The sequence below is a fragment of the Bombina bombina genome, chromosome 6 (genome assembly GCF_027579735.1).
Source record: "Bombina bombina isolate aBomBom1 chromosome 6, aBomBom1.pri, whole genome shotgun sequence".
NCBI lineage: Eukaryota > Metazoa > Chordata > Amphibia > Anura > Bombinatoridae > Bombina > Bombina bombina.
In genome coordinates, this window is record NC_069504.1 from 424,643,040 (window position 1) to 424,667,948 (window position 24,909).

General features: G+C 38.1%; 1 protein-coding gene across 1 annotated transcript in view; it reads left to right on the forward strand.

Moving 5' to 3' along the window:
* FGF1 (fibroblast growth factor 1) overlaps positions 1–24,909 on the forward strand; it is a 301,045-nt gene that overhangs the window by 232,160 nt on the left and 43,976 nt on the right. Inside the window, exon 2 of the mRNA XM_053717162.1 lies at positions 16,839–17,038. Coding sequence (XP_053573137.1) covers positions 16,870–17,038 — 169 coding nt within the window. The 5' untranslated portion in view covers positions 16,839–16,869. The remainder of the gene's footprint in view (positions 1–16,838; positions 17,039–24,909) is intronic.

Here is a 24,909-nt window from a genome sequence, read left to right on the forward strand (position 1 = left end):
TGAATGCCTCCTTCAAGTTTGCTAAAAATAAATCTAAACCCTCTTCAGTTAAGTGCACACCATCAGGTCTATACAGACATTTACAATCCCTTATAATGTTCTCGTACCGGATCATGAAACCACCTTCCTCCACAATCAACCTCCCCACATTCCTGTTCAACTTCTTTAGAATCCTGTAAGCTGATCTATGCACTCGCACATTCTTCCACTGTAATTGAACTATGACATTCGACCAAGTCAAACGCACACCAGGGAAGCGAACTTTCAACCACCTCGCATCCGATTGTATAATAGATGTTAACTCAAGCATAGGCACAGACCCCAAATCATTCCCACCAGATGCAGCACAATTAGGGACTGCCTGCCCCATCGGTGAACAGCTTCTTCGAGACACCCCGGCTGGTCCCTCCAGAGCATTCCCCTTCTCCCAAGCCACCTAATAGAAAATGCATCTGGTCGAATCCCCAGCTGCTGGCCGTCCGGACGCTTCAAGGTGTGTATTGCCGCCCAGTGCACATATGAGTGCCCGACTATCCACGTCCTGCATGGAGGGGTCCTTATCCCTAAAACAAAGGAGAATTAAAATAACTCTGCATAAACTTAACAACGTTATTTAACTAAACAAATGACTACTTAGCTATGTTCGCTTAAAGGTCTAATATATAACTTATACCGCTTAGAATTGTCAGTATATGGCCGGGTTATAATACAATATGTTTAATAATTATCCTTTAAACTAAACCCCAATAAAATGCATATACAAAACCATAAAATGAATATACACGTTTAAACTATTATAATATGCTATGCAAAGATCATAAAAGTTGCCTTATTCACAAAAGTCTCTCAAATCAGAGTTGCATTTAAAATACCACAATAAGATATACAAGAATCTGAGCCACTAATATTCAAGCAGTATAATCAGCTATTTAGCCACAATTTATTTTATATAATTGCAATTTAAAACATCAGAAATTGTAAATATTATTTGTGCCAACAACCAAACTCCTATGCCAATTTATCTAAGCTGAAATAAATTCTTAGTTACTTACAATTAAGACCAATTCTAAGATATATATCTATATTTGCAAAGATAAATTATTTAGCACTAAGGATTTGTTTTAAAATACACAGGCTAAGAAATACAAGGTTAAAATACAACTGTTCTTTTAAATCTGCTAATTGCAGTTTAGTTATAATTACTAAATACCTTTTGATTTAAATATTATATATATATTTAACAATCACGTATACTTCACCAAAATGATCAAATCGATAAATCAGCTTTCAAAACTTTTGTTCCACCTCATATGAGAATAAGTGTATTTGCAATATGGATCATAAGAAGGTAGCCCAATCTTGCTTATAGTAACTGTATTTCAATGCAGCCAATGTTTCTCAGTTACCAGTCCTCCTGCAAAGTCAGCAACCAACCTCTCTCTCCTCTTGCATACAGCTTATATTGTCTAATCATTTGTGAGACTATATGAGTGCCCGACTATCCACGTCCTGCATGGAGGGGTCCTTATCCCTAAAACAAAGGAGAATTAAAATAACTCTGCATAAACTTAACAACGTTATTTAACTAAACAAATGACTACTTAGCTATGTTCGCTTAAAGGTCTAATATATAACTTATACCGTTTAGAATTGTCAGTATATGGCCGGGTTATAATACAATATGTTTAATAATTATCCTTTAAACTAAACCCCAATAAAATGCATATACAAAACCATAAAATGAATATACACGTTTAAACTATTATAATATGCTATGCAAAGATCATAAAAGTTGCCTTATTCACAAAAGTCTCTCAAATCAGAGTTGCATTTAAAATACCACAATAAGATATACAAGAATCTGAGCCACTAATATTCAAGCAGTATAATCAGCTATTTAGCCACAATTTATTTTATATAATTGCAATTTAAAACATCAGAAATTGTAAATATTATTTGTGCCAACAACCAAACTCCTATGCCAATTTATCTAAGCTGAAATAAATTCTTAGTTACTTACAATTAAGACCAATTCTAAGATATATATCTATATTTGCAAAGATAAATTATTTAGCACTAAGGATTTGTTTTAAAATACACAGGCTAAGAAATACAAGGTTAAAATACAACTGTTCTTTTAAATCTGCTAATTGCAGTTTAGTTATAATTACTAAATACCTTTTGATTTAAATATTATATATATATTTAACAATCACGAATACTTCACCAAAATGATCAAATCGATAAATCAGCTTTCAAAACTTTTGTTCCACCTCATATGAGAATAAGTGTATTTGCAATATGGATCATAAGAAGGTAGCCCAATCTTGCTTATAGTAACTGTATTTCAATGCAGCCAATGTTTCTCAGTTACCAGTCCTCCTGCAAAGTCAGCAACCAACCTCTCTCTCCTCTTGCATACAGCTTATATTGTCTAATCATTTGTGAGAATATGGGAGGCCCTTTGGAAACTGATCATCTCATTGGTCACCTGGGAGGTGCTTCTCTGATCTGTAGTACCGTCTCTGATCTATAGGTGGCAGCAGACAACCAGGAATGCAGCCCCACCATCAAACATTGTTAACAGTTTAATACATTCTTATCAAGTGCTTATTTATCACACTATAACTTTTTACATTAATAAAACTCTCTTGTCATTATCAAAGTTTCATTTATGCTCAGTAGAGACAAAATGCAACCTAAGTTGTCAACGTGTTAGATCTCGAATTTCCCTGAGGGCAGTGGCTACACTGAGAATTTAATTTTGCAAGAAAAGTTTTTTTTTTTACACAATCTGTTTCTTTTTTGTTTGCTTTAATTTAATGTATTTGTTTTTACTAAAGGAGCACTGACTGACTGACGAATTAAAGCTTAACCTTGATTTTCAAAAAATATGTAAAATTGTGAATTCTCCTTTACACAAGTATTGACATTAATGTATATATTTTACACTTAGTTTCCCTATTTTTTAAAATATTTTTAATAAATAAAATTGACAAGCGCATTGCAGCTAAAGAGTTAAGGAACGATCACAATAAAAGTCACGAAGATAAGAAATCCAAAAATTTTCTTTCATGACTTAGCATATCATTTTAAACAACTTTCTAATTTACTTTTGTTATCAGATTTGCTTGTTTCTCTTAGTATCTTTGTTGAAGGAGCAGCAATGCACTACTAAGAGCTAGCTGAACACATTGGGTGAGCCAATGACAAGAGGAATATATGTGCATCCACCAATTAGCAGCTAGCTTCCAGTAGTGTGCTGTTGCTCCTTAGCTTTTTAACAAAGGATACCAAAAGAACAAAGAAAACAAGATACTATATAGATTATTTGGATTAAATAAGGATTCACAAAGACATATGTTAATTAGAATGAAGAGAACTGTAATGAGCACACTCACATGCAGATGAGCAGTCACAAACATACACCCACATAATCCATTTATTACCCATTCCCCAGTTTTGCACAGCCAACATGGTTATATTAATATTATTTTATCCTCTATAATTACCTTGTATCTAAGCCTCTGCAGACAGCCCCCCTGATCACATGACTATTTATTTATTAACTACTGACTTGCATTTTAGTCAATTAATGCAGTGTCAGCCACAACTCTACGGGAGAGAGCTCAATATTATATATGGCCCACGTGGATATGAAGTCTCTTGTTGTGAAAAGTTAATAAAAAAGCATGTGATAAGAGGCCGTCTGTAGTGGCTTAGAATGAGGCATAAATGTAGAGGTTTAAAGGGACAGTGTACTATAAAATTGTTTTTCCATGAATGTATTTTCAAAGACTTGATATACCAGCTGCAAAGTATAACATGTATGAGAAATTGCATTTTCAGGTTTACTTGTGTATATGAATTAGCTGGTTTTGTCCTTTAAAACCATTACAATGGGTTGAGCTTGCACATATCAGATATCATTATGTTATCACTTTTTGTACACACACTTAGAGAGAACAATGGAAAATTATCATTATATTACTTAACTATCCTGCACCCCATTGGGAGTGTAATTTCTTCTGCTTGCTGTGTTTACCTAGGCTTATCAATAGCCTAGACTCCAGTATAGAAACTTTCAGTATAGGTGGGGATACCACAGGCTAAGTCAGCTATTTTAAATACTGAAATAGGGGTAAAGGAACAACTTCTAAACAATTCAATACACTCCAGCAGGTAAAATGGATCATTGGTAACATTTTAAAGGGAATTTTTTTGGAGGTAAACTGTCCCTTTAATAGTAATAAAGTATATTGATATAACAATGTTCGTTGTGCAAAGCTGGGGAATGGGTAGTAAAGGAGTTATCTATCTTTTTAAACAATAACAATTTTGATGTTGACTGTACCTGTAATATAAATTGTTGCAATATGTCTTAAGGGTTAAATCGCCATTACTTCATTACCACTTTACCCAATAAACACACAGACAACTTTTGGAGGTATTGCTTTTTAAAGGGGGTTAGCATCATCCGTTAGGGATTTCTAGGTCAACAGGCAAGTGGGGAGAGGCATTACAAGCTGCGACTTGCAACATCATGCCCCTCCCATTAGCTTGACCACACCCTTAAAGAAGCCAGAAAAATTATTAGGCCATGACCCCGCCACAAGAGCTACACTATCCCCCATCTAACTGTAGCTCTTGCCACCACCACTTACAAACCAAACATAGGGACTCTTTATAGTGCATAGCGACTGAATGCCTCCTTCAAGTTTGCTAAAAATAAATCTAAACCCTCTTCAGTTAAGTGCACACCATCAGGTCTATACAGACATTTACATTCCCTTATAATGTTCTCGTACCGGATCATGAAACCACCTTCCTCCACAATCAACCTCCCCACATCCCTGTTCAACTTCTTTAGAATCCTCTAAGCTGATCTATGCACTCACACATTCTTCCACTGTAATTGAACTATGACATTCGACCAAGCCAAACACACACCAGGGAAGCGAACTTTCAACCACCTCACATCCGATTGTATAATAGATGTTAACTCAAGCATAGGCACAGACCCCAAATCATTCCCCCCAGATGCAGCACAATAAGGGACTGCCTGCCCCATCGGTGAACAGCTTCTTCGAGACACCCCGGCAGGTCCCTCCAGAGCATTCCCCTCCTCCCAAGCCACCTAATAGAAAATGCATCTGGTCGAATCCCCAGCTGCTGGCCGTCCGGACGCTTCAAGGTGTGTATTGCCGTCCAGTGCACATATGAGTGCCCGACTATCCACGTCCTGCATGGAGGGGTCCTTATCCCTAAAACAAAGGAGAATTAAAATAACTCTGCATAAACTTAACAACGTTATTTAACTAAACAAATGACTACTTAGCTATGTTCGCTTAAAGGTCTAATATATAACTTATACCGCTTAGAATTGTCAGTATATGGCCGGGTTATAATACAATATGTTTAATAATTATCCTTTAAACTAAACCCCAATAAAATGCATATACAAAACCATAAAATGAATATACACGTTTAAACTATTATAATATGCTATGCAAAGATCATAAAAGTTGCCTTATTCACAAAAGTCTCTCAAATCGGAGTTGCATTTAAAATACCACAATAAGATATACAAGAATCTGAGCCACTAATATTCAAGCAGTATAATCAGCTATTTAGCCACAATTTATTTTATATAATTGCAATTTAAAACATCAGAAATTGTAAATATTATTTGTGCCAACAACCAAACTCCTATGCCAATTTATCTAAGCTGAAATAAATTCTTAGTTACTTACAATTAAGACCAATTCTAAGATATATATCTATATTTGCAAAGATAAATTACTTAGCACTAAGGATTTGTTTTAAAATACACAGGCTAAGAAATACAAGGTTAAAATACAACTGTTCTTTTAATTCTGCTAATTGCAGTTTAGTTATAATTACTAAATACCTTTTGATTTAAATATTATATATATATTTAACAATCACGTATACTTCACCAAAATGATCAAATCGATAAATCAGCTTTCAAAACTTTTGTTCCACCTCATATGAGAATAAGTGTATTTGCAATATGGATCATAAGAAGGTAGCCCAATCTTGCTTATAGTAACTGTATTTCAATGCAGCCAATGTTTCTCAGTTACCAGTCCTCCTGTAAAGTCAGCAACCAACCTCTCTCTCCTCTTGCATACAGCTTATATTGTCTAATCATTGGTGAGAATATGGGAGGCCCTTTGGAAACTGATCATCTCATTGGTCACCTGGGAGGTGCTTCTCTGATCTGTAGTACCGTCTCTGATCTATAGGTGGCAGCAGACACCCAGGAATGCAGCCCCACCATCAAACATTGTTAACAGTTTAATACATTCTTATCAAGTGCTTATTTATCACACTATAACTTTTTACATTAATAAAACTCTCTTGTCATTATCAAAGTTTCATTTAGCATAACAGAAAATGTACAATTTGATACCAAACATTATTATTTTTAATAACCCTATTAATAAGCAATTTATACTGCTAATTATTAGCTTAAAATCCATTAAAAATAGCATTCAGCATCCTGGTATTGTATTGTATCTCAATAGGAATGCAATGTATTTCATATTTCTAATGCATATTTGAATGCATGGCAATACCAGCTGCAGATCTGAAATAAAAAATAATAGTGTTATTAATTTTTATGTTAAAATAGAAAAATTGTCAAATATGTATACATCTATTTGCAGCATTTATCTAAAATGTTACTATTAGTCATTGCTTTTTAGGTCCACAAATATCCATCTCTATGCTTCCAAAAATACAGAGGTTAAAACCTTTTATGCTTTAAAAAAATATAGGTTAAAACATGCTAAAATCTTAACTCTCAGGCTTTCATGTTCATTTGAGCATCTCCTTATATTCATATAAAATACAGCAGATTAAACATTACATAGTATTTAAAATCATGCAGGCTGTATTAAAATGAAATTTAGTTGCAATGCTACATTTGTCTCTGCTTAGCCATTTTTCCTCCAGACGTATGTCTGAGCTTCGTATATTCAAGCCTCAGCAGTTATAATCAATTTTTGCATCTCATTTGGCTTCAAACTGAAAAGTTCCAGACACTGTCTCTGCCATTCTAGGGATTCTTGTAATCCAGGCAATGAGACAGATGTCTTCCATTTGAAATAACTTAAATGCTATCTCAATTAGGACAAGTGTATCTTATGTCTGATCTAAGACCTGGAATATACAGCCACATATATTGACCATTTCAAGTAATTTCCCTTTCTTTGAAATGACTGTCTGATCTAAGATCTGGAATATACAGATGACTATCTTTTTGGAAACAATCTGTCTTTCTTTGAAGTGACTGTTTGAGTTTAAATAGACCAAATGTCTCCCTTTTGTCCTCACTTGGACGCATTGTAATTTTGCATACTGAGTGGGGGAGGATTGAACATGGGTCAGTCAGGCATCTAATGTCTTATAAGCAGTTTCACAAAGCAAATAAAAATATGAGTTCTTGGTCTTATCATAAATCTATTTGCAGATAAATATACATACATATATATATATTATTCAATAATGCTCAGGTGCCCTGACAGAATTATATCTCCCTAGTTTTTTAATTCCTTGTTCTGACACACCTTCAGCAGCTGCACTAGGAGAAGAGCCGATGCGAAAGAAGTGAGGTGCAATAACGTCTGGGTTAAGCCCCGCCTTCTCCGCCACCCAGTTCAATACCTTTTTAAACTGAAATTTTGACAGATTGGTACCATCAACATGTACAAAAAAATGCCCAGATGCTCCCTGCCGCTTCTTCTCTGAGTACTCAGAGATGAGCCTAACAGGACAACACTCTGGAATTGACTGTTCATGCATCATTAACCATACCCCTTTTCTCTCTTAATCTGTCTTAGATCTCTGGATATACAGTAGCAATGCCTTCTGATCAAACCAAACATGTTGAACCTGAATTCCCGTCCCCACCGATAGCCTGGACTGAGCTACCAATTCACCTACCCTCATGGCCCCAAACAACGCAATTGCAAATGCTGCCCTAAACAAGCAAACCTCAAAGTCATCTGCACAAACCTTTGGCAGTACTGCCAACAAAACTTCTAACCGCTGAACTGTGATAGGCTCACGCCTGTCTGCTAAACTCAATTCGATCCTGCCCCAGCCTTTTAACACTTGACAAACTAAAATTGCATTCATATAATCCGGCAGGCCCTTTAATTTACTGAAAAATGTAATAGCTGCCAATCGCCCCTTCATTGCTTCCTTCCTGCATCCACTCTCCTTCAACTGTACCATCCATTCCAATACCCATGCTGGGGAACTATGTGTTAATGAAACGCCCTTACCTATCCAGAAGGCCTCCCATTCTGCCCAATTTTTAACCTACGCCCTCCAAGTAGCCGGAGCCAGCGAAGCCTTCACCAAAGAAGTCAGTACGCCCCCCCCTCGGCCACCTGCCAAAGAAAGAAAGGACAAGAAGCCCCTACTTTATCTGCTCTTGGAACCAATTTTCTAAACAGATCTCACTGAAAGTGAGAAAGCACGTCTGCAACCACATTATTTTCCCCCGGCACGTGTTGTGCCGAAAAGTCAATATTGTGCCGCAAACACCTCAGCACCAACCAACGTAAATATCTCACCACCACTGGGGAGGAAGCTAAAAGCTTATTGATAGCGAATACGACACTCATGTTATTGCACCAGAAAATAACAGTTTTGTTGGCCAGTCGCTTCCCCCATAATTCAATGGCCACCACTATGGGAAACAACTCTAGCAACGTCAAATTCCTAGTCAAACCCTTAGCTACCCATTTCTGAGGCCAGGGTTCTGCACTCCAAGCACCCTTGAAGTATGCCCCATAACCATGAACCCCTGCTGCATCCGTGAACAGGTGCAACGCCTGACTAGACATTCTCCCTTGCCTCCACATCAAAACCCTGTTAAAGTCTGATAGAAACAACATCCAAACTTTCAGATCTTCCTTAATCTCTTCTGAGACCCTACATGGCTTGTGCCCCCTGTCTTTCCCTTTCAGCTGGCCCTCTAACTTCCTGTTAAACACCCTCCCCTTAGGGATGACCCTACAGGTGAAGTTCAAAAGACATAGAAGTGACTGAAGCTCCCTTATCGGGAGCGTTTCATCTGCCGCAGCCGCAGAAACCATGGCTAGCATACAAGACACTTTTTCTTCAGGCAGCCGGCACAGCCTTTCCTGAGTGTTGATTTCGATACCCAGAAATGTTAAGCGAGTGCACGGCCCCTGTGTATTTTCCTCCACTAAAGGCACCCCAAAATGGGAAAAGAGGTTTCTCATTACGGACATGAGCCTAATACATTCCGTTAAGCCTACCCTCCCTACTAGTAAGAAATCATCCAAATAATGTACTATCAGGCCCCCTCCGGCTGCCGATGAAACCACTCAGTGTAGAAATGGCAAGCGCAGGATACTGAACAACCCATTGGAAGAAAGCGCTCCACAAAATAGGAACCATCAAACCAACAACCCATCAGCCATAAGGATGCTGGATGAATAGGCAACAAACAAAATGCTAACTCAATGTCCAGCTTAGCCATTAACGCCCCCACCCCTGCCTGCTGAACCAGCGCTATAGCTTGGTCAAAGGACTGATAATGAACAGAGCTAATCTCTGGGTCATTCACCGATTGACCCTTAGGGTATGATAAATACTGTATTAACTGAAATTTCCCCGCCTCTTTCTTTGGTACCACTGCCAAAGGGGAGATTACAAGCCCTTTCAAAGGTGGTTCTGAAAATGGCCCCGCCATGCATCCCAATTTCAACTCCTTATCCAACTTTTCCCTAACCACCCGGGGATACTCATACGCCGATTTCAAGTTCTGCTTCTGCTGGGCCTCTACCACGTCCGCCACCACGGTTATGCAAACTGGACAGTAACAGCCCAACCGCTTCCCTGTTTGGGTACGCTCTGAGCCAAGGCTCAAGAACGTCCAACTTCAGGGGGGTTGGCGCCTTTCGAGCCAACTCCTTCCCTGCCTGCCCCATGCCCGATCCCCTCTTTCCTCCTTGAAAATTCAGTCCCTGGATGCACGGCTCCATAGTACAAGCAGGAGTGACGAAAGGAACAGTTGGCTCCTCTGTCACACTTGCCGTCAACATTCTCTGTCTTTCCATTTTAAGCCACCCAACTGTCTGCTTGTACCAGCCCTCCCTCCTGGCGGGGGGAAGGTGATCTTCTTGCCCCCAGGTGCTGCCACAGGTGCACATCAGTCGTATCAAATGACAATAGCGAGTTCCACACCATCTTACGCCTGTAATCAGCAGCGTACGACCTCCATACCCCATCTTTGTACATTTTATGGATAAACTCAATTGTTTCCATATATCTTAGCACGTCCAGTCTCTGCTCAGGCCAAGCCTCAATCAGACAGGACGCTAGCACCCTAAAACAACTCCACCACTCATCCATAGTTTCAGGTCTTTTGACCTTCTTTGGACACGTACCATCATCACTCCACTCTTTGGCTTCCTAACTACCTTACTCTTAAGGTGAGAATGTAACAAGTGAACATTGCAGGGATATGGGTCACCCTGCAACGCCACCTTCCTCTCTGGAACCCCGGGGGTGACCACCCGATACATACTTGGCAGCCCACCTATATTGGTAGCACCCATAAGTGCCCTACTTGCAGACCCCAGGCTAACCCCAGCCCCTGCTGCCTGCCTTGACTCCTGTCTCTATTACCCCACTACCAACTTGCGCAAGTACCTCAGCACCCTCTTCTGCGGTCTAGGTACTGGCCCTAAGGAATCATCACTTTCAGAACATGAGTCACTAGAAGAAACCTGTCCCCCCTTCTCCCCACCCAAAGGTACTAATGCCTCATCTGCCGATGGAGCTGGATATGTTGCTCCTTCTGAACTCCCTGCTGCTTGATGCCTTGGTGTTGCCACATCATTGGATCCTGCTGCTTGCTCAGAGACCGCGGCTATTCTGTTGACTGGCCTTAGTCATTCCTGAAAAGACAAAATGGAGCCAGGAGTACCAAGGACACCAGGAAGGAATGCAGCCGTCTTTGGCCCCCCACTCCTACTTGCACACTCACTGCATCATCCCTGCTTGTTTGAGCCACCTTCATGATTGTAAGTGACAATTTCACCTTCATGATTGTAAGTGACCATTTCACGGCCAAAACCTGCCTCCCTCCCATGTACTGCGCCTATTGTGCCAACCGGTTGCCTGTACTCTATAGGCCTATTCCCTGCCCCTTGAGCCAGCAATGAAGCCAGTCGATAAATTTCCTCCATAACTGCGTTCTATCCGCTTCCCCTGCCATGTTGCCTAAAGTACTATATGGCATGCCCATCTGATCACCCAAATCTCTTACTCCTGGTTCACCTAGAACAGCCCTATGCCCTTGACCACTGGCGTGTTCCCTTTGCAAAGAACCCCTTGCCCTTTCACGGAACCCAGTTGCCCTTGCAGAGAAGCAAACCTCCTGATCCACCACTTTAGACTCTACCGCCACCTGTCCCAGCATTTGACCTGCACCCTGGGTCCCTGGACTCCCGACTCACATGAGGAAAAGACCGCCGCACGCCACCACTGCTTCTACCTTGACCGGAAATAACATCACCCCCACGACTACTGGAAGTGACGTCATCGCCGCACCCCCGAAAGCCGGAAGCCGCCACCCGCGTGAACCACATCGACTGAGGACAGCGCTGAAGGCCCGGCACCTGGAGGGAAGCCTTGCAATGCTGCACCAATGCCGCCTACCCATCTGGTTCCCGAAACCACCGACGCCCCCTGCCGATGACCCGACCGGACATGCCACCAAGATCGAAACGGCCGCTACCGTGGCATGAGTATGAGGGGGGTGCAAGTGCTGCCAAAACCACTAGACCACCAGGGCCTGCAGTATAAACCCCGGCCATAGGAGCCCCTAGGCCGCACTCTGAAACCATGATGGAGGGGGTAAGGAGGAGGGTAGGCCACTAGGCCACCAGGTACGTGTTGCCCTGGAGTAAGGCCCAAAGGCCCACGACCCTCCAAATGACCTCCCTCACCCTCCAAATCCTCTCCAACGTAGCCTGCCTGCCAACTACTAGGCCCTGCGGCCTGCTGAGCCCAACCACCCCCATCCTTGCTTCCCCTAGCTACCGGGAGGCCGACTGAGCCATCCAGAGCTGCCTCTTCCCCTTCCTCTTCTCTTAAACTACCCACTACCCCTGAATCAAATAGGTCAACATCCTTATTTAAAGGGAATATAGGGGTGGAGGACAGGCCTGAAAGGGGAATGAAAACCTGCTGAGAGGGAGGTAGGGCCTCCTCCTCGTTACCAGACCTGATCTCTCTCCCCTTTCCAGATACTCGCTGTGTAACTGGAGAATCCTCTCTCAACGCTTAGGAGGAACGGTTTGGCGCCTGGGACTATCCATCATGGAACACTAAAATACTTCTCTCAGTCGAACAGGAACAAAAGAGGGAGTGATCAGGCTGTCCATACATTTTATAGGTAAGCAATCTCCACCCCAACATTGGCAGCAATGTTGCACACTCACTCCCAGCATCAGATTCACATATCAGACAGGCAGCATAACCCTTAAGACGCTCCAAGCACAATTATGCTCTACACTAACATAGTCATCAATTTTAAAGGATTTTACCTTTTATTTATTTTATTGTTAACTTCTCTTGTGATCCATTACTTCCTGTAACAGACACACAAGGGAGCTATGGTCTCTACAGGAAGGCAAAGGAGCAGATTTTCCTTTGGAGCGTTGCTAGGAGACATCTTATCTAGTTGTAGGCAGTTTATTGTACATGCTCAGTAGAGGACTTTTGCTGCAAAATTCATGTGACAGTAGAACTTTCTAAGTGCTCATTTAGAAAGAAAGTACATTGTTTGCTGGATTTTTAAAATAATCTTTTTATGTTTACTTTAAAGGTACACTAAACCCAAAACAATTATTTCATAATTCAGGTAGAGAATACAATTTTAGACAACATTCCAATGTACTTCTGTTATCTAATTTGCTTTGTTTTTTTAGATATCCTTTGTTGAAGAAATAGCAATACACATGGCTGAAACAATCACACAAGGCATCTATGTGCAGCCACCAATCAGCAGCTACTTTTCAGCAAAGAATATCAAGAGAATGAAGCAAATTAGATAATAGAAGTAAATTAGAAAGTTGTTTAAAATTGCATGCTCTTTCTAAATCATGAAATAAATATTTGGGTTTCATGTCCCTTTAATTTAACATATTTGTTTTTACTAAAGGAGCACTGTTTATTATCCCTTTAATAGTAGATTAGAAACAGAGGTAACAAATATACTGCTCTACTGTTTCAATGGGATTAAATTACCCAGTAGCCCCTTACCAACACTTCTGTTGAAAGTCAATGCTATATCATTTTGATCATGGATTTTATAGTACTTTTCCAAAAAAAATTTTTTTTTTTCTTCTGGAGGGAGTTAATGATGTAGAAATATTCACTTTTTGATATGAATTTTCTAAACAGAATATTGATGAGAACTACTTGAAATCTGAAGGATACAATTTTTTTAATTTATACTATTAATAATTTTCGAAAAGATACAAGTTAATATCCTTCCTAAATATATATGGGATAATGCTCCATGACCATGTCGTAAATTCAGATATGTCTTCTTAATAAAGATGGGATGTAAAAGAGATAGGAAGTAAAATAATATTTTGTATTCATATAGTAAGATAAAGAGATGCTGCCAGCGAGTTCAATAATACAAGCACCAGGATGCACACATTATCAACCTGTGTGTACAAAACAAATAAAAGGAAGCACTCTTTCACTCTGTCAACCTTTGGACCTAGCTACCTGTGTAGGTTGTGACAACAAATAGAATTAGTGGCTTTAAAATAGGATAAGATCTATTCATGGAGAGGAAGTCTTTAAGTGACTACCAGGCAGTGAACACATCTGGAGGGACAGAGTGGGCGATGTACTAGGCAGTAATCACCCAACAGCAGCTACCTGTACCTGTTACTGCTGGAAACAGGATACAGCACAGCAGGCTTCATTTGATCTCATCCAATACTGAGCTTTATAATGATAAACAAAGAAGAAAAACACAGGCACAAATAAAAGAAAACAGTATGTAAGCCTAGGGTAATGTTAGATTGTAAAATATAGCAATCTTTTCTTCGAGGATTATAAAAGTCTCTATTCTACTTAAAATGCATTTAAAACGTAAAAAAAATATACTTTCAAATGCACTCTCTCGTGATTTTTTTGGTATCATTGGCCATGAAGAGCCAATACTGCAGTATTTCACAGAAGCATGTCCTTAGAGCTCATAGGAAAGCATGGGAGTCTGACATTTTCTTCAGCATTAGACATTTTATAGCAACATACAATTAGAATTTGAATAGAAGCATTTTTCACTATACATTCTAATTTGTCTCTAGTAAGAATTTTCACAGGTTGTGAAATGGACCCTTTAAAGGGACATTACAGACTAAATAAATGCTACATAGAATGATGCATTCAAATTAAAGATTAGTCTGAGAATAACATGTATATATATTTTTCTAAAGTTTCATTAGCCATTTAAATATTGACAAAATAAGTGTAAAGTTTTAGTATCTGTAACACAATTGGAGCTGCCATGTTGTAATTTAGGTTGCCTTCTCTGCTGTGGCCAATTAGGTACAGTTATAAATAGGCCACTAGAGTGTGCAGCCATTTCTAACAAGAACTGGAAAGCTCACAATTTCAGAATGGAATTATATAAGAAAAGACAAAATAAATACTAAAAGTGTATTGCTGAGTGATTAATGTCCCTTTAAGTACTGTGCAGTAAGTTGCATTCTAGAACATTTTTGTCCCCTAACCCCCCATATTGATAAGTAACATCACAGGTTGTGACAACAGTAAGAGCTATTACAAAGTCTGTGATAGCGTTCACTAGAAGATTATAAAACATATGAGCAGAAATGACACACTTAAAGCGGCTCAATAAGAGCTGATTCATTATAGTGCACATGCCTGACAGTGGCCATTGCTTTTTTATCACTAACTTTAACATTCAGTAAGCTTTGGTAAGGATACCTACATAGAGACAACTGCTGAGTACACTGTGTACATTGTACAGAAAATACTTTATTTCCTGCCTGATGCTAGCGCTTCTAAGATGTGAAAGAGAACCAGTTCATGGACCAGTTCAAAGAAAAAGACCCTGACTAAGAGCTCTAAGGCAAAACAAGTTGCTTCTCAAATAATGTCCTATGACCAAGAATTTCTTTGTGAGGCCACTAAAGAAAAGGCAAACAACACTTAAATGACTATTAAATTCAGTGGATTTGCATAATTAAAGGGACAGTCAAGTCCAAAAAAAACCTTCAGGATTTAAATAGGGAATGTAATTTTAAACAACTTTCCAATTTACTTTTATCACCAATTTTGCTTTGTCCTCTTGGTATTCTTAGTTGTAAGCTAATTCTAGGAGGTCAATATGCTAATTTCTTAGACCTTGAAGACTGCCTCTAATCTGAATGCATTTTGACCACTAGAGGACATTAGTTCATGTTTTCATATAGATAACATTGAGTTCATGCACGTGACGTTACCCTGGAGTGAGCACTAATTGGCTAAAAAGCAAGTCTGTCAAAAGAACTGAAATAAGGGGGCAGTTTGCAGAGGCTTAGATACAAGGTAACCACAGAGGTAAAAAGTGTATTTATATAACTGTATTGGTTATGCAAAACTGGGGAATTGGTAACAAAGGGATTATCTTTTTTTTTTCAACAACAAAAATTCTGGTGTTGACTGTCCCTTTAACAAATAAAAAGGCAATGCAAAAGCACTTACTCTGGTTTTATTCAATTAAAATGAGCAATATATTTTGTTCTGATAAATTTCAACATTTTCATTTATTTCCCTGCCCCATGTGACAACCATCACCCAATTAAAGATTCATTACAAATATTGTGTACAATTTGATAATGGAGTAAACTGAAAGTTTTCTTTTTTTTTTAAATTGCATGCTCTAAATCTAAATCATGAAAGTTTAATTGTAACTTTAGTGTCCCTTTAATGCCTTCATCATCAAGAAGCTGAGATTTAAGGAATAACTACAGTCTGATACCTTACCTAAAACATAATTACTGAGTTTTATCAAGACGCTGAATTAAAGTTTCTAAAATTTTAAAATCTTGAGCAATAAACAGTCTGTCACCGTATACTGTAGAAAATTGTATTTTTTTTTTAGATTTATACAGTTTGCTTCTCTGATTTTGTTTTTCCTTATTACAGTTTTTTAGCTGCAGACAGTTATAAAAAATAATGTATTGAAACTGAGTATCAGTATTATTTCATGTTCATTAAACTAAAAAAATGCATAAATGTTATGCAAAGGTTGAATGCAGACGTTGTCCTGTTGTACAAAGGTATTCATGATCAGCACATTTAGGGAACTATTGAGTCAGCAACATGTTTACTATAGTCTGACAGCTCTGCAAAGCACAGGTCCGGTGAGCGTGTCAGACACAGTTGTACGTTCCTATACAGGCAGGCACAGTAATATGTAATGTATTTTTGTCACATCATGAAAAACTGCATTACACAAACTCCTTAATATATTACTTTACGTGTGGTATTGAAAATGAGCTATATTTACACACAGACTTACTGGCAGGTGACATTGTAATACAAATGTATTAGAGAGAATTATTTAGCAGGAGTAAATGGGCCTACATAGTGAATCTAGACCAGTGATTCATAAATACGTGTTGCTTCTTTTTTCATAGACATAAAGGTTCCATTCGCAGGACCTTGATTCAACACAGAAATTCATAACTCCATGTATGTTTCATATTATGACTATTTTAACTTTCTTGCAGCATAGGAAGTCGCCATTAAAGAGGGGTAAGAATGACAGAAGGGGACATCACAACGTTCACTGCCTTGCTTGAAAAATTTAATCTTCCAATGAGCAATTATAAGAAACCAAAACTACTGTATTGCAGTAATGGAGGGTACTTTTTGCGCATTCTTCCAGATGGAGTGGTAGACGGAACAAGAGATAGAGATGATATGCACAGTAAGCAACTATATTTCACTTTCAATCATTTCATTAAAGGGGCTTCAAAGAATGTTTTAACTTGTTGCACCAAATAGGGTGTTTTAAAATACATTAAAGGTTTTTGATTTCTTGAGAAAGGAATGTTACTGTACTTGTATTTTTTATGCTTTTGGGGCACCTCTCTGTTAAAGGGCTATGAAACCCAATTTATTTTATGATTCAGATAGAGCAATCTTAAACAACTTTCTAATTTACTTCTATTATCAATTTCCTTCGTTCTCTTGGTATAATTTATTGAAAATCAAGGATGTAAGCTTTGGAGCCGGCCCATTTCTGGAGCACTATTCGGCAGCAGTTTTGCAAGAATGTTATCCATTTGCTTGAGCACTAGATGGCAGCACTATTTCCTTCCTTGTCGTGCTCCAGATGCCTACCTAGGTATCTCTTCAACACAGAATATCATGTGAATGAAGGAAATTTGATAATAGAAGTAAATTGAAAACTTTTTTTAAGATTTTATATGCTCTGTCTTAAAGGGACAGTCAAGTCCAAAAAAAACTTTCATGATTTAAATAGGGCATGCAATTTTAAACAACTTCCCAATTTACTTTTATCACCAATTTTGCTTTGTTCTCTTGGTATTCTTAGTTGAAAGCTAAAACTAGGAGGTTCATATGCTAATTTCTTAGACCTTGAAGACTGCCTCTAATCTGAATACATTTTGACCACTAGAGGGCATTAGTTCACATGTTTCATATAGATAACATTGAGCTCATGCACGTAAAGTGACCTAGGAGTGAGCACTGATTGGCTAAACTGCATGTCTGTCAAAAGAACTGAAATAAGGGGGCAGTCAGCAGAAGCTTAGATACAAGATAATTACAGAGGTAAAAAGTATATTAATATAACTGTGTTGGTTGTGCAAAACTGGGGAATGGGTAATAAAGGGATTATCTTTCTTTTTAAACAACAAAAATTCTGGTGTTGACTGTCCCTTTAATAACAAAATGCATTTTTTTGGGTTTCATATCCCTTTAACAAAGGTGTGGGAGCTGCCGTTCTCAGCCAGTGAGCATTCTGTTTATAGGAAATGGTTGCACACGATACATTCTTCCTACTAGCTATAACAGTCAATTTAAACAATTTTAAGCAAAAAGTAATTAACAATGATATATAAAGAGTCAGGAAAGTTAAAATGGTTTAGATAGAGCACGCCATTTTAACAGGCTTTTCAGTTTGCTTATTTTATCAATCAATCAATTTTATTTTGTTCTCTTGGTATACTTTGTTAAAAAATATATAGGTAGGCTTACAAGCACTACTGGGAGCTAGCTGGTTGTGCTCCAGACACGTGCACATATTCCTCTTGTCTTTGGTTCACCAGATGTGTTTATCTAGGTCCTAGTGGTGCATTGCTGCTCTAGAGCTGATTGTAAACCCCTTTTGCAGGGATAAACACATAGATATTTGCAAGCATAGTACAGTACAAAAATACTCTAACACATTAGGGATTTTTTTCACATTTTCTGTCCCTTTAAGTAGTGATCATTAATTTTAGTTTAGTGCCCCTTTAACATTTCCCCACCCACCCTTATATAAAGGATGTGTCTGGAGTTAGCCATTGGCTAGAGCCACTTGAAATGGAGAGGAGAACTTTATGCAAAGTGACAAAATACAATTTATTACAATATAGAACATATTTAGTAAGCTGTTTTCCGAGCTGTCATACTCAATTTCCTTCATAACAGGAATGGGGAACCTTGGCCCTTCAGATGTTTCAGAACTACATTTCCCATTATGCTTAACTGGACTTCAAAGTGCCTAAGCATCATGGGTAATGTAATTCTGAAACATCAAGAGTGCCAAGGTTCCCCATCCCTGCTTTATAAGATAAAAGGAATTAAAGAGACTTCTGACTGGATATTCTTCTCTATTCTTAGTGAATCTAGAGAGTGACCTCTAATTGCTGCCTATTCATTTGTACTTCATAATATGCACAGTCACAGTCAAGTAAGTGTGCATGCACTATAGCAGTAATGGCGAACCTTGGCACTCCAGAACTACATTTCCCATGACGCTCATGGCCTAAGCATCATGGGAAGTGTAGTTCTGAAACATCTGGCGTTCCAAGGTTTGCCATCACTGCACTATAGTAAGCAAGCAACTTCATTAATAAAACAATTTTTTGTTTTCTTTTCTAGGAAGGTTTGGGCTGCTTCTGGTGAATCAAAAAGAAAAAAGTTAGAACCGGATTTAATCCTCAGCTTGGCTAGATATAAAAGGGAAAAAACATCTATTTTCTGAAGCCAATCAGGAACACAAAATAGAAAATTGCCTAATTTTCAAGGATGTTTCCATGGAGAAGTCCTGGAAAAGTAGAATCTTAGCTCCCTTGAAGCGAAGACTCTTCTGCTTCCTAAAGGCTTTTAAAAGCTCATTCTTTCCCTGAAAAGTCAGGTGAAATTACTGGGCGTGGTTTCTTAGAATTTTGTGAGGAGTCATCTGGTTCTCTTCCTAATCTATGAAATCTTTCTATTATAAAGAGATTTTTGTTGAGCTTTATTCCCAATAGGTCAGGAAGAGTCTCTTCTATAAAGGCTTTCAATTGCTGAAATTTAAGATATTCAGGGACTCCAATTAAGTGCAAATTGTTGCGCCTTGCTCTGTTTTCCATGTCTTCCATTTTGTTAGTCAAGTTCAATTTTGGACTGCATGGAAGTTTGAGTGTCCTCCCAGTTAGAGATCCTTTGTTCCACTTCTGTTACTCTCTCAGCCTGAACTTATACCTCTCCTATTATTGTATCCAGCCTCTTATGCAGCTCCTCTAGGGATAATCAGTACTGATACTTGTGTGGCAATCTGACTGGCATCAAGGTTGTCAGGTGATTTATCTTCCATACTTGACTTGTTGGGAGAAGTAATAACCCTGCCTGTTTTCTTTTCTAAATGTTTAGGTTTAGGAGACATTTTTGCTTGGTTAATATATTTAGCCATAGGCTTTACAAGCAATATAGCCAGAAAAAACCACAAGAAAATCATTTTATCTTTATACATTTAGCCCGATTCAGCTTCCAGGGCCCCCCTCAACGACAAATTAAGCAGTCCTCAAAGACATTGCAGCTGGCTAATGAAAAAGTGCACTCTCTCAGTATAGTATCACAACAGCTGCATATACTAACTGCACAGGTTGCTATTCTAGGTGTTCAAATTTAAATGATCAGCAACGCATAGGGTTCAGACCCATGTACCCATGCAAAAATCTGATTATTTGCTGAACAGTTTTTACTGCATTCAAAGTTCTTTTCAGGCAAAGCTGGTCATCTATAACCAAGAACAAATATTAATTTTATTGTCCCTACAATGATAAAAGCATATGCATCAGTTCAGTGGATGACATAAAGTATATCAGTGGGTGACATAAAGAGTATAGTTGTCCCTTTAATACAGCAGCCAATTCTGCCTATTAGGCAATTTACCAGGCAATTTCTCTGTGTTCAATGTCCAGACAGCATGTTAGTATGTTAGTCTCCCCACTTTATCCAACAGGTCAAAAGAAGGGCGTTCCTCCTATCTGTAGCCCCGTTTTGTCATGTAGTTGCTGTTTCTTATGGGCAATGTACCTTCTTATCCTAATAATAGGGGATTGGAGAGGGCCTCTCGTTGGCAGTCTAAGGCAATGTAACGGCCAATTCCTGATTTTCCAGCAGGGCCACTCTAATAGCCGAGTCTGTATTCCCAACCCAGACCCTAGACCAACCAGGCCTCTCGTGGAGCAACTCAGGCCGCTTCTCACTCCTCCTCTGGACCCGCCTGGCAGCGATACTTGTAACCACTCTTCATAGGACACCCCTAAATTCAGGGCTTCACCTCCATGGTGGTGACACCAGACAAGGCGGACGGCGCAGTTAGCACATCTCTCTCGTACCGCCGCCCACTATCTTGCTCGTGCTCTTGCATTGCGTGGTGACGTCACGAGCGGACAATCCACCCAATTTAGGACAAGCAAGCAACTTCACATGACATCTCAAGAAAAAAGTCCTGTTTTTTTGGCAACAATATTTATATTTTTTCAAACTGCAAATAGTGTGGACTAAATTTAATCATATCAAAATAGTTGGGGGGAAAAAAAACATGTAGCATTTCTGTGGGTCCTCAAATTTCTTTCTGTAACCAAACCGCAGGTGGTGATTCCAGAAACCTCTGCTCTAAATGTCTCACCAGAGGATATGTTTTTTTCACATTTTCTCTCCACACTGAGTGGCAATCTTGCAAATACTTTATTTGGTTATTACAGGAGACTTGTATTAAATAACCTGCAACTTAAAAATACTAAATTACTTTTTATGGATACTGTACTGGATTCATGTATGAGTGCTCATACTGAAATGTCCTAAACCAACAGAGTTTAGATTTAAAGGGACATAATACTCATAAGCTAAATCACTTGAAACTAATGCAGTATAACTGTAAAAAGCTGACAGGAAAATATCACCTGAGCATCTCTATGTAAAAAAGGAAGATATTTTTCCTCACAACTTCCTCAGCTCATTAGAGTAAGTTCTGTGTAAAAAGTTATACTTAAAGGGACACTATACCCAAACATTTTCTTTCATGATTAAGGTAGAGAATACAATTTTAAACAACATTCCAATTTACTTCTATTACCTAATTTGCTTCATTCTTTATATATACTTTAATGAAGAAATAGCAATGCACAAGGTGAACCAATCACAGGAGGCATCTTTGTGCAGCTACCAATCAGCAGCTACTAAGCATATCTAGATATGCTTTCCAGCAAAGAATATCAAGAGAATGAAGCAAATTAGATAATAGAAGTAAATTAGAAAGTTGTTCAGAATTGTATGCTCTTTCTAAATCATGAAAAAAAAAATGGTTTTCATGTCCCTTTAAGTTGCTGCCCAGCTGCAGGTAAAAAAAAAAAAAAGAAGAAGAAATGAACAGCAGCCAATCAGCATCAACAGTGCTGAGGTCATGATCTCATGAGATTTGACTTAACTCTCATGAGATTTCATAGTAAACTTCCTTAAACTGAATAGGGAAATAAGATGGGTGTACACGAAGGCTCACTCCCTTAGCTGTCCTGGGACAGACATACTGCTTTGCTGCAATGGGATATGAATACTGAGTGAGGAACTTTTGAGGTAAAATATATTTCTTTTTTACATAGAGATGTTCAGGTGATATTTTCTAGTCAGCTTTTTACAGCTATGCTGCATCACTTTCAAGTGTTTTAACATTTGGGTGTCATGGCCCTTTAAAGGGATATGCATTTTATTTTGTCATTCAGACAGAGAATATCATTTAACTGCTATCAAATTTGCTTTGTTCTCATGGTATTCTTTGTTGAAGAGATACATAGGTAGGTGCTTGGAGCACTAACACAGCAGGAAATAGTGCTGCCATCCAGTGTTCTTGTAAACAGACAATATTCTTGCAAAACTGCTGCCATATAGTGCTCCAGACATGTGCACGCTCCTGAGCTACTGTATTTTCAACAAAAGATACTAAGAGAACTAAGAATATTTGATAATAGAAGTAAATAGGAAAGTTTTAAAAATACATGCCCACTCTGAATCATGAAAGAAAAAATGGGGGTTTAATGTCCTTTTAAACTCTGTGCCCTCCTAAAAATATTGTATGTGTTTTTGTTAACTGGAAAGGTCATACACAGAGGAGTGATGCCCTTTTCAACTGTGGTTGCATGTAGCATATTGGGGTTAGAGTTTCATTTCCAACCTTCCAATTTACTTTATATATATATATTTTTATATATATATATATATATATATATATATATATATATATATATATATATATATATATATATCTTTTAATCACCAGCTGCCCAACCCCCCCAAGTGCACTGCTTCTCCTGAGTCTACTTAGGTATAATTCCATAGGTCAATTATAAGAAACCAAATCCTCTATACTGCAGTGATGGAGGGTACTTTTTTGCACATAATGGAACTGTAATTGGAACAAGAGACAAGTAAGAAACTGTATTTAAGTTTCAGTCATTTAATTGATAAGTAGAGCTGCGCAATCTGTTGGCGCTCTACAAATAACCGATAATAATAATAATATTGATATTTACGTGCTGCTAATGACAGATGATATTTCACCTGACTAAAAATAAGGAACATTAACATATTTATATATAGTAAAAAAGAAGCTGTTTTTAAATGCATTGCGGAGATTAAAGGGATAGTAAACACAATTTTTTTTCTTTCATGATTCAGATAGAGCATGTAATTTTAAGCAACCCTCTCATTTACTCCTATTATCATTTTTTCTTTGTTCTCTTGGTATCTTTATTTGAAAAAGTAGGAATGTAAGCTAAGAAGCTGACCCATTTTTAGTTCAGCACCCTGGCTAGCGCTCATGTTTGGTGGCTACATTTAGCCACCAATAAGCAAAGAGCAACCCAGGTTCTAAACCAAAAATGGGCTGTCTCTTAAGCTTACATTCCTACTTTTTCAAATAAAGATACCAAGAGAAGGAAGAAAAATGATAATATGAGTAAATTAGAAAGTTGCTTAAAATTGTCTGCTCTATCTGAATCATGAAAGTTTAATTTTGACTTTACTGTTCCTTTAAGCAATTAAACCAGACACGTTCCTGCATTTTACCTGCTTTTTTTTTGCCATTGAATATAAATATTGTGTTATGGCAGCAAGAAAATATAACTGGATAGGTTGTTATTAAATTATTTTCAAAAGTTTAAAAAATTTAAATGCACAAACTTAATCCGGTAGCATATATTGCCAGTACCTACAAATGTTATTGTTAGCCATGGAAATTTCTTCCTTAGAACCAGATATGTAAACTTTACAGTTGGATTATAGGGATGTTAGACGCATTGGATGATCAAATAAAAGATAGGAAAAACAGCATACATTTGTGCAGTGGTAAATATGAAAGCATAGGACTCCGGAAACATATATATAAAAACAAAAGTCTCTATAAACTGTATCTAAAACCTGTGCTTTTTCAACAAATACTTATACAATATGTAAAATAAATAAATACATTATTTGAAAGTTTGGGGCCAAATTTTCAAGCTGCGGGCGGACATGATTTGCTGTGGCGAATCATGTCCGCCCAACATCGCTAAATGCCGACAGCATACGCTGTCACATTTAATATTGCACAAGCAGCCCCCTGCACATTTGCGGCCGCTAGCAGGGGGTGTCAATCATCCCAATCGTATCTGATCAGGATGATTGCTGCGCGCCACCTCAGAGGTGGCGAATGAGTTAAAGAGCCGGAAACTTGGGGGGTAGATTGCAGCATCTGCTGCTTGGTAAATCTACCCTTTTGTCTTTAGTCTGTAGCTTTTTCATGAAATATAGTTGGCATAACTTCCATGAGATCAATCCTTTAGAAACAAGAACAACGTTTTTGAATACAACTTAAACAAGTTAATCACTTCATGTTTTGAGCTAACTTAATTTTATGTAGTACTGAATTAAACGGTTTCTCGCACCTGGAAAGCCATAGATAGATGCAACGTATTTATTATTCTACAAGTATAGCATAGATAATTTGTCATTTCCCTTTGTGATGAATTCACTCATTTAACACATATTGATCTTGTTAATTAACTGTGAAAATCCACTGCCAGGGACAGGAAACGTATTCTTCCGAATAACCTTTGCACCACTTAATTTACAAAGCTTGTTGAATCCAAACCGGTAAAGAGATGAAAATGTACTGTATTTTATACTAAAAAATAATAATAGTAGGTTGTCTTGATTGCTTTTCTTTATACTTGCCAGTATTTTGTCTGAAAGGGACATACAGGTCAAATTTGAAATGTATAGTTGTTGTAGTAATAATAATTCACATATGTGTCATTTATTTGTGTA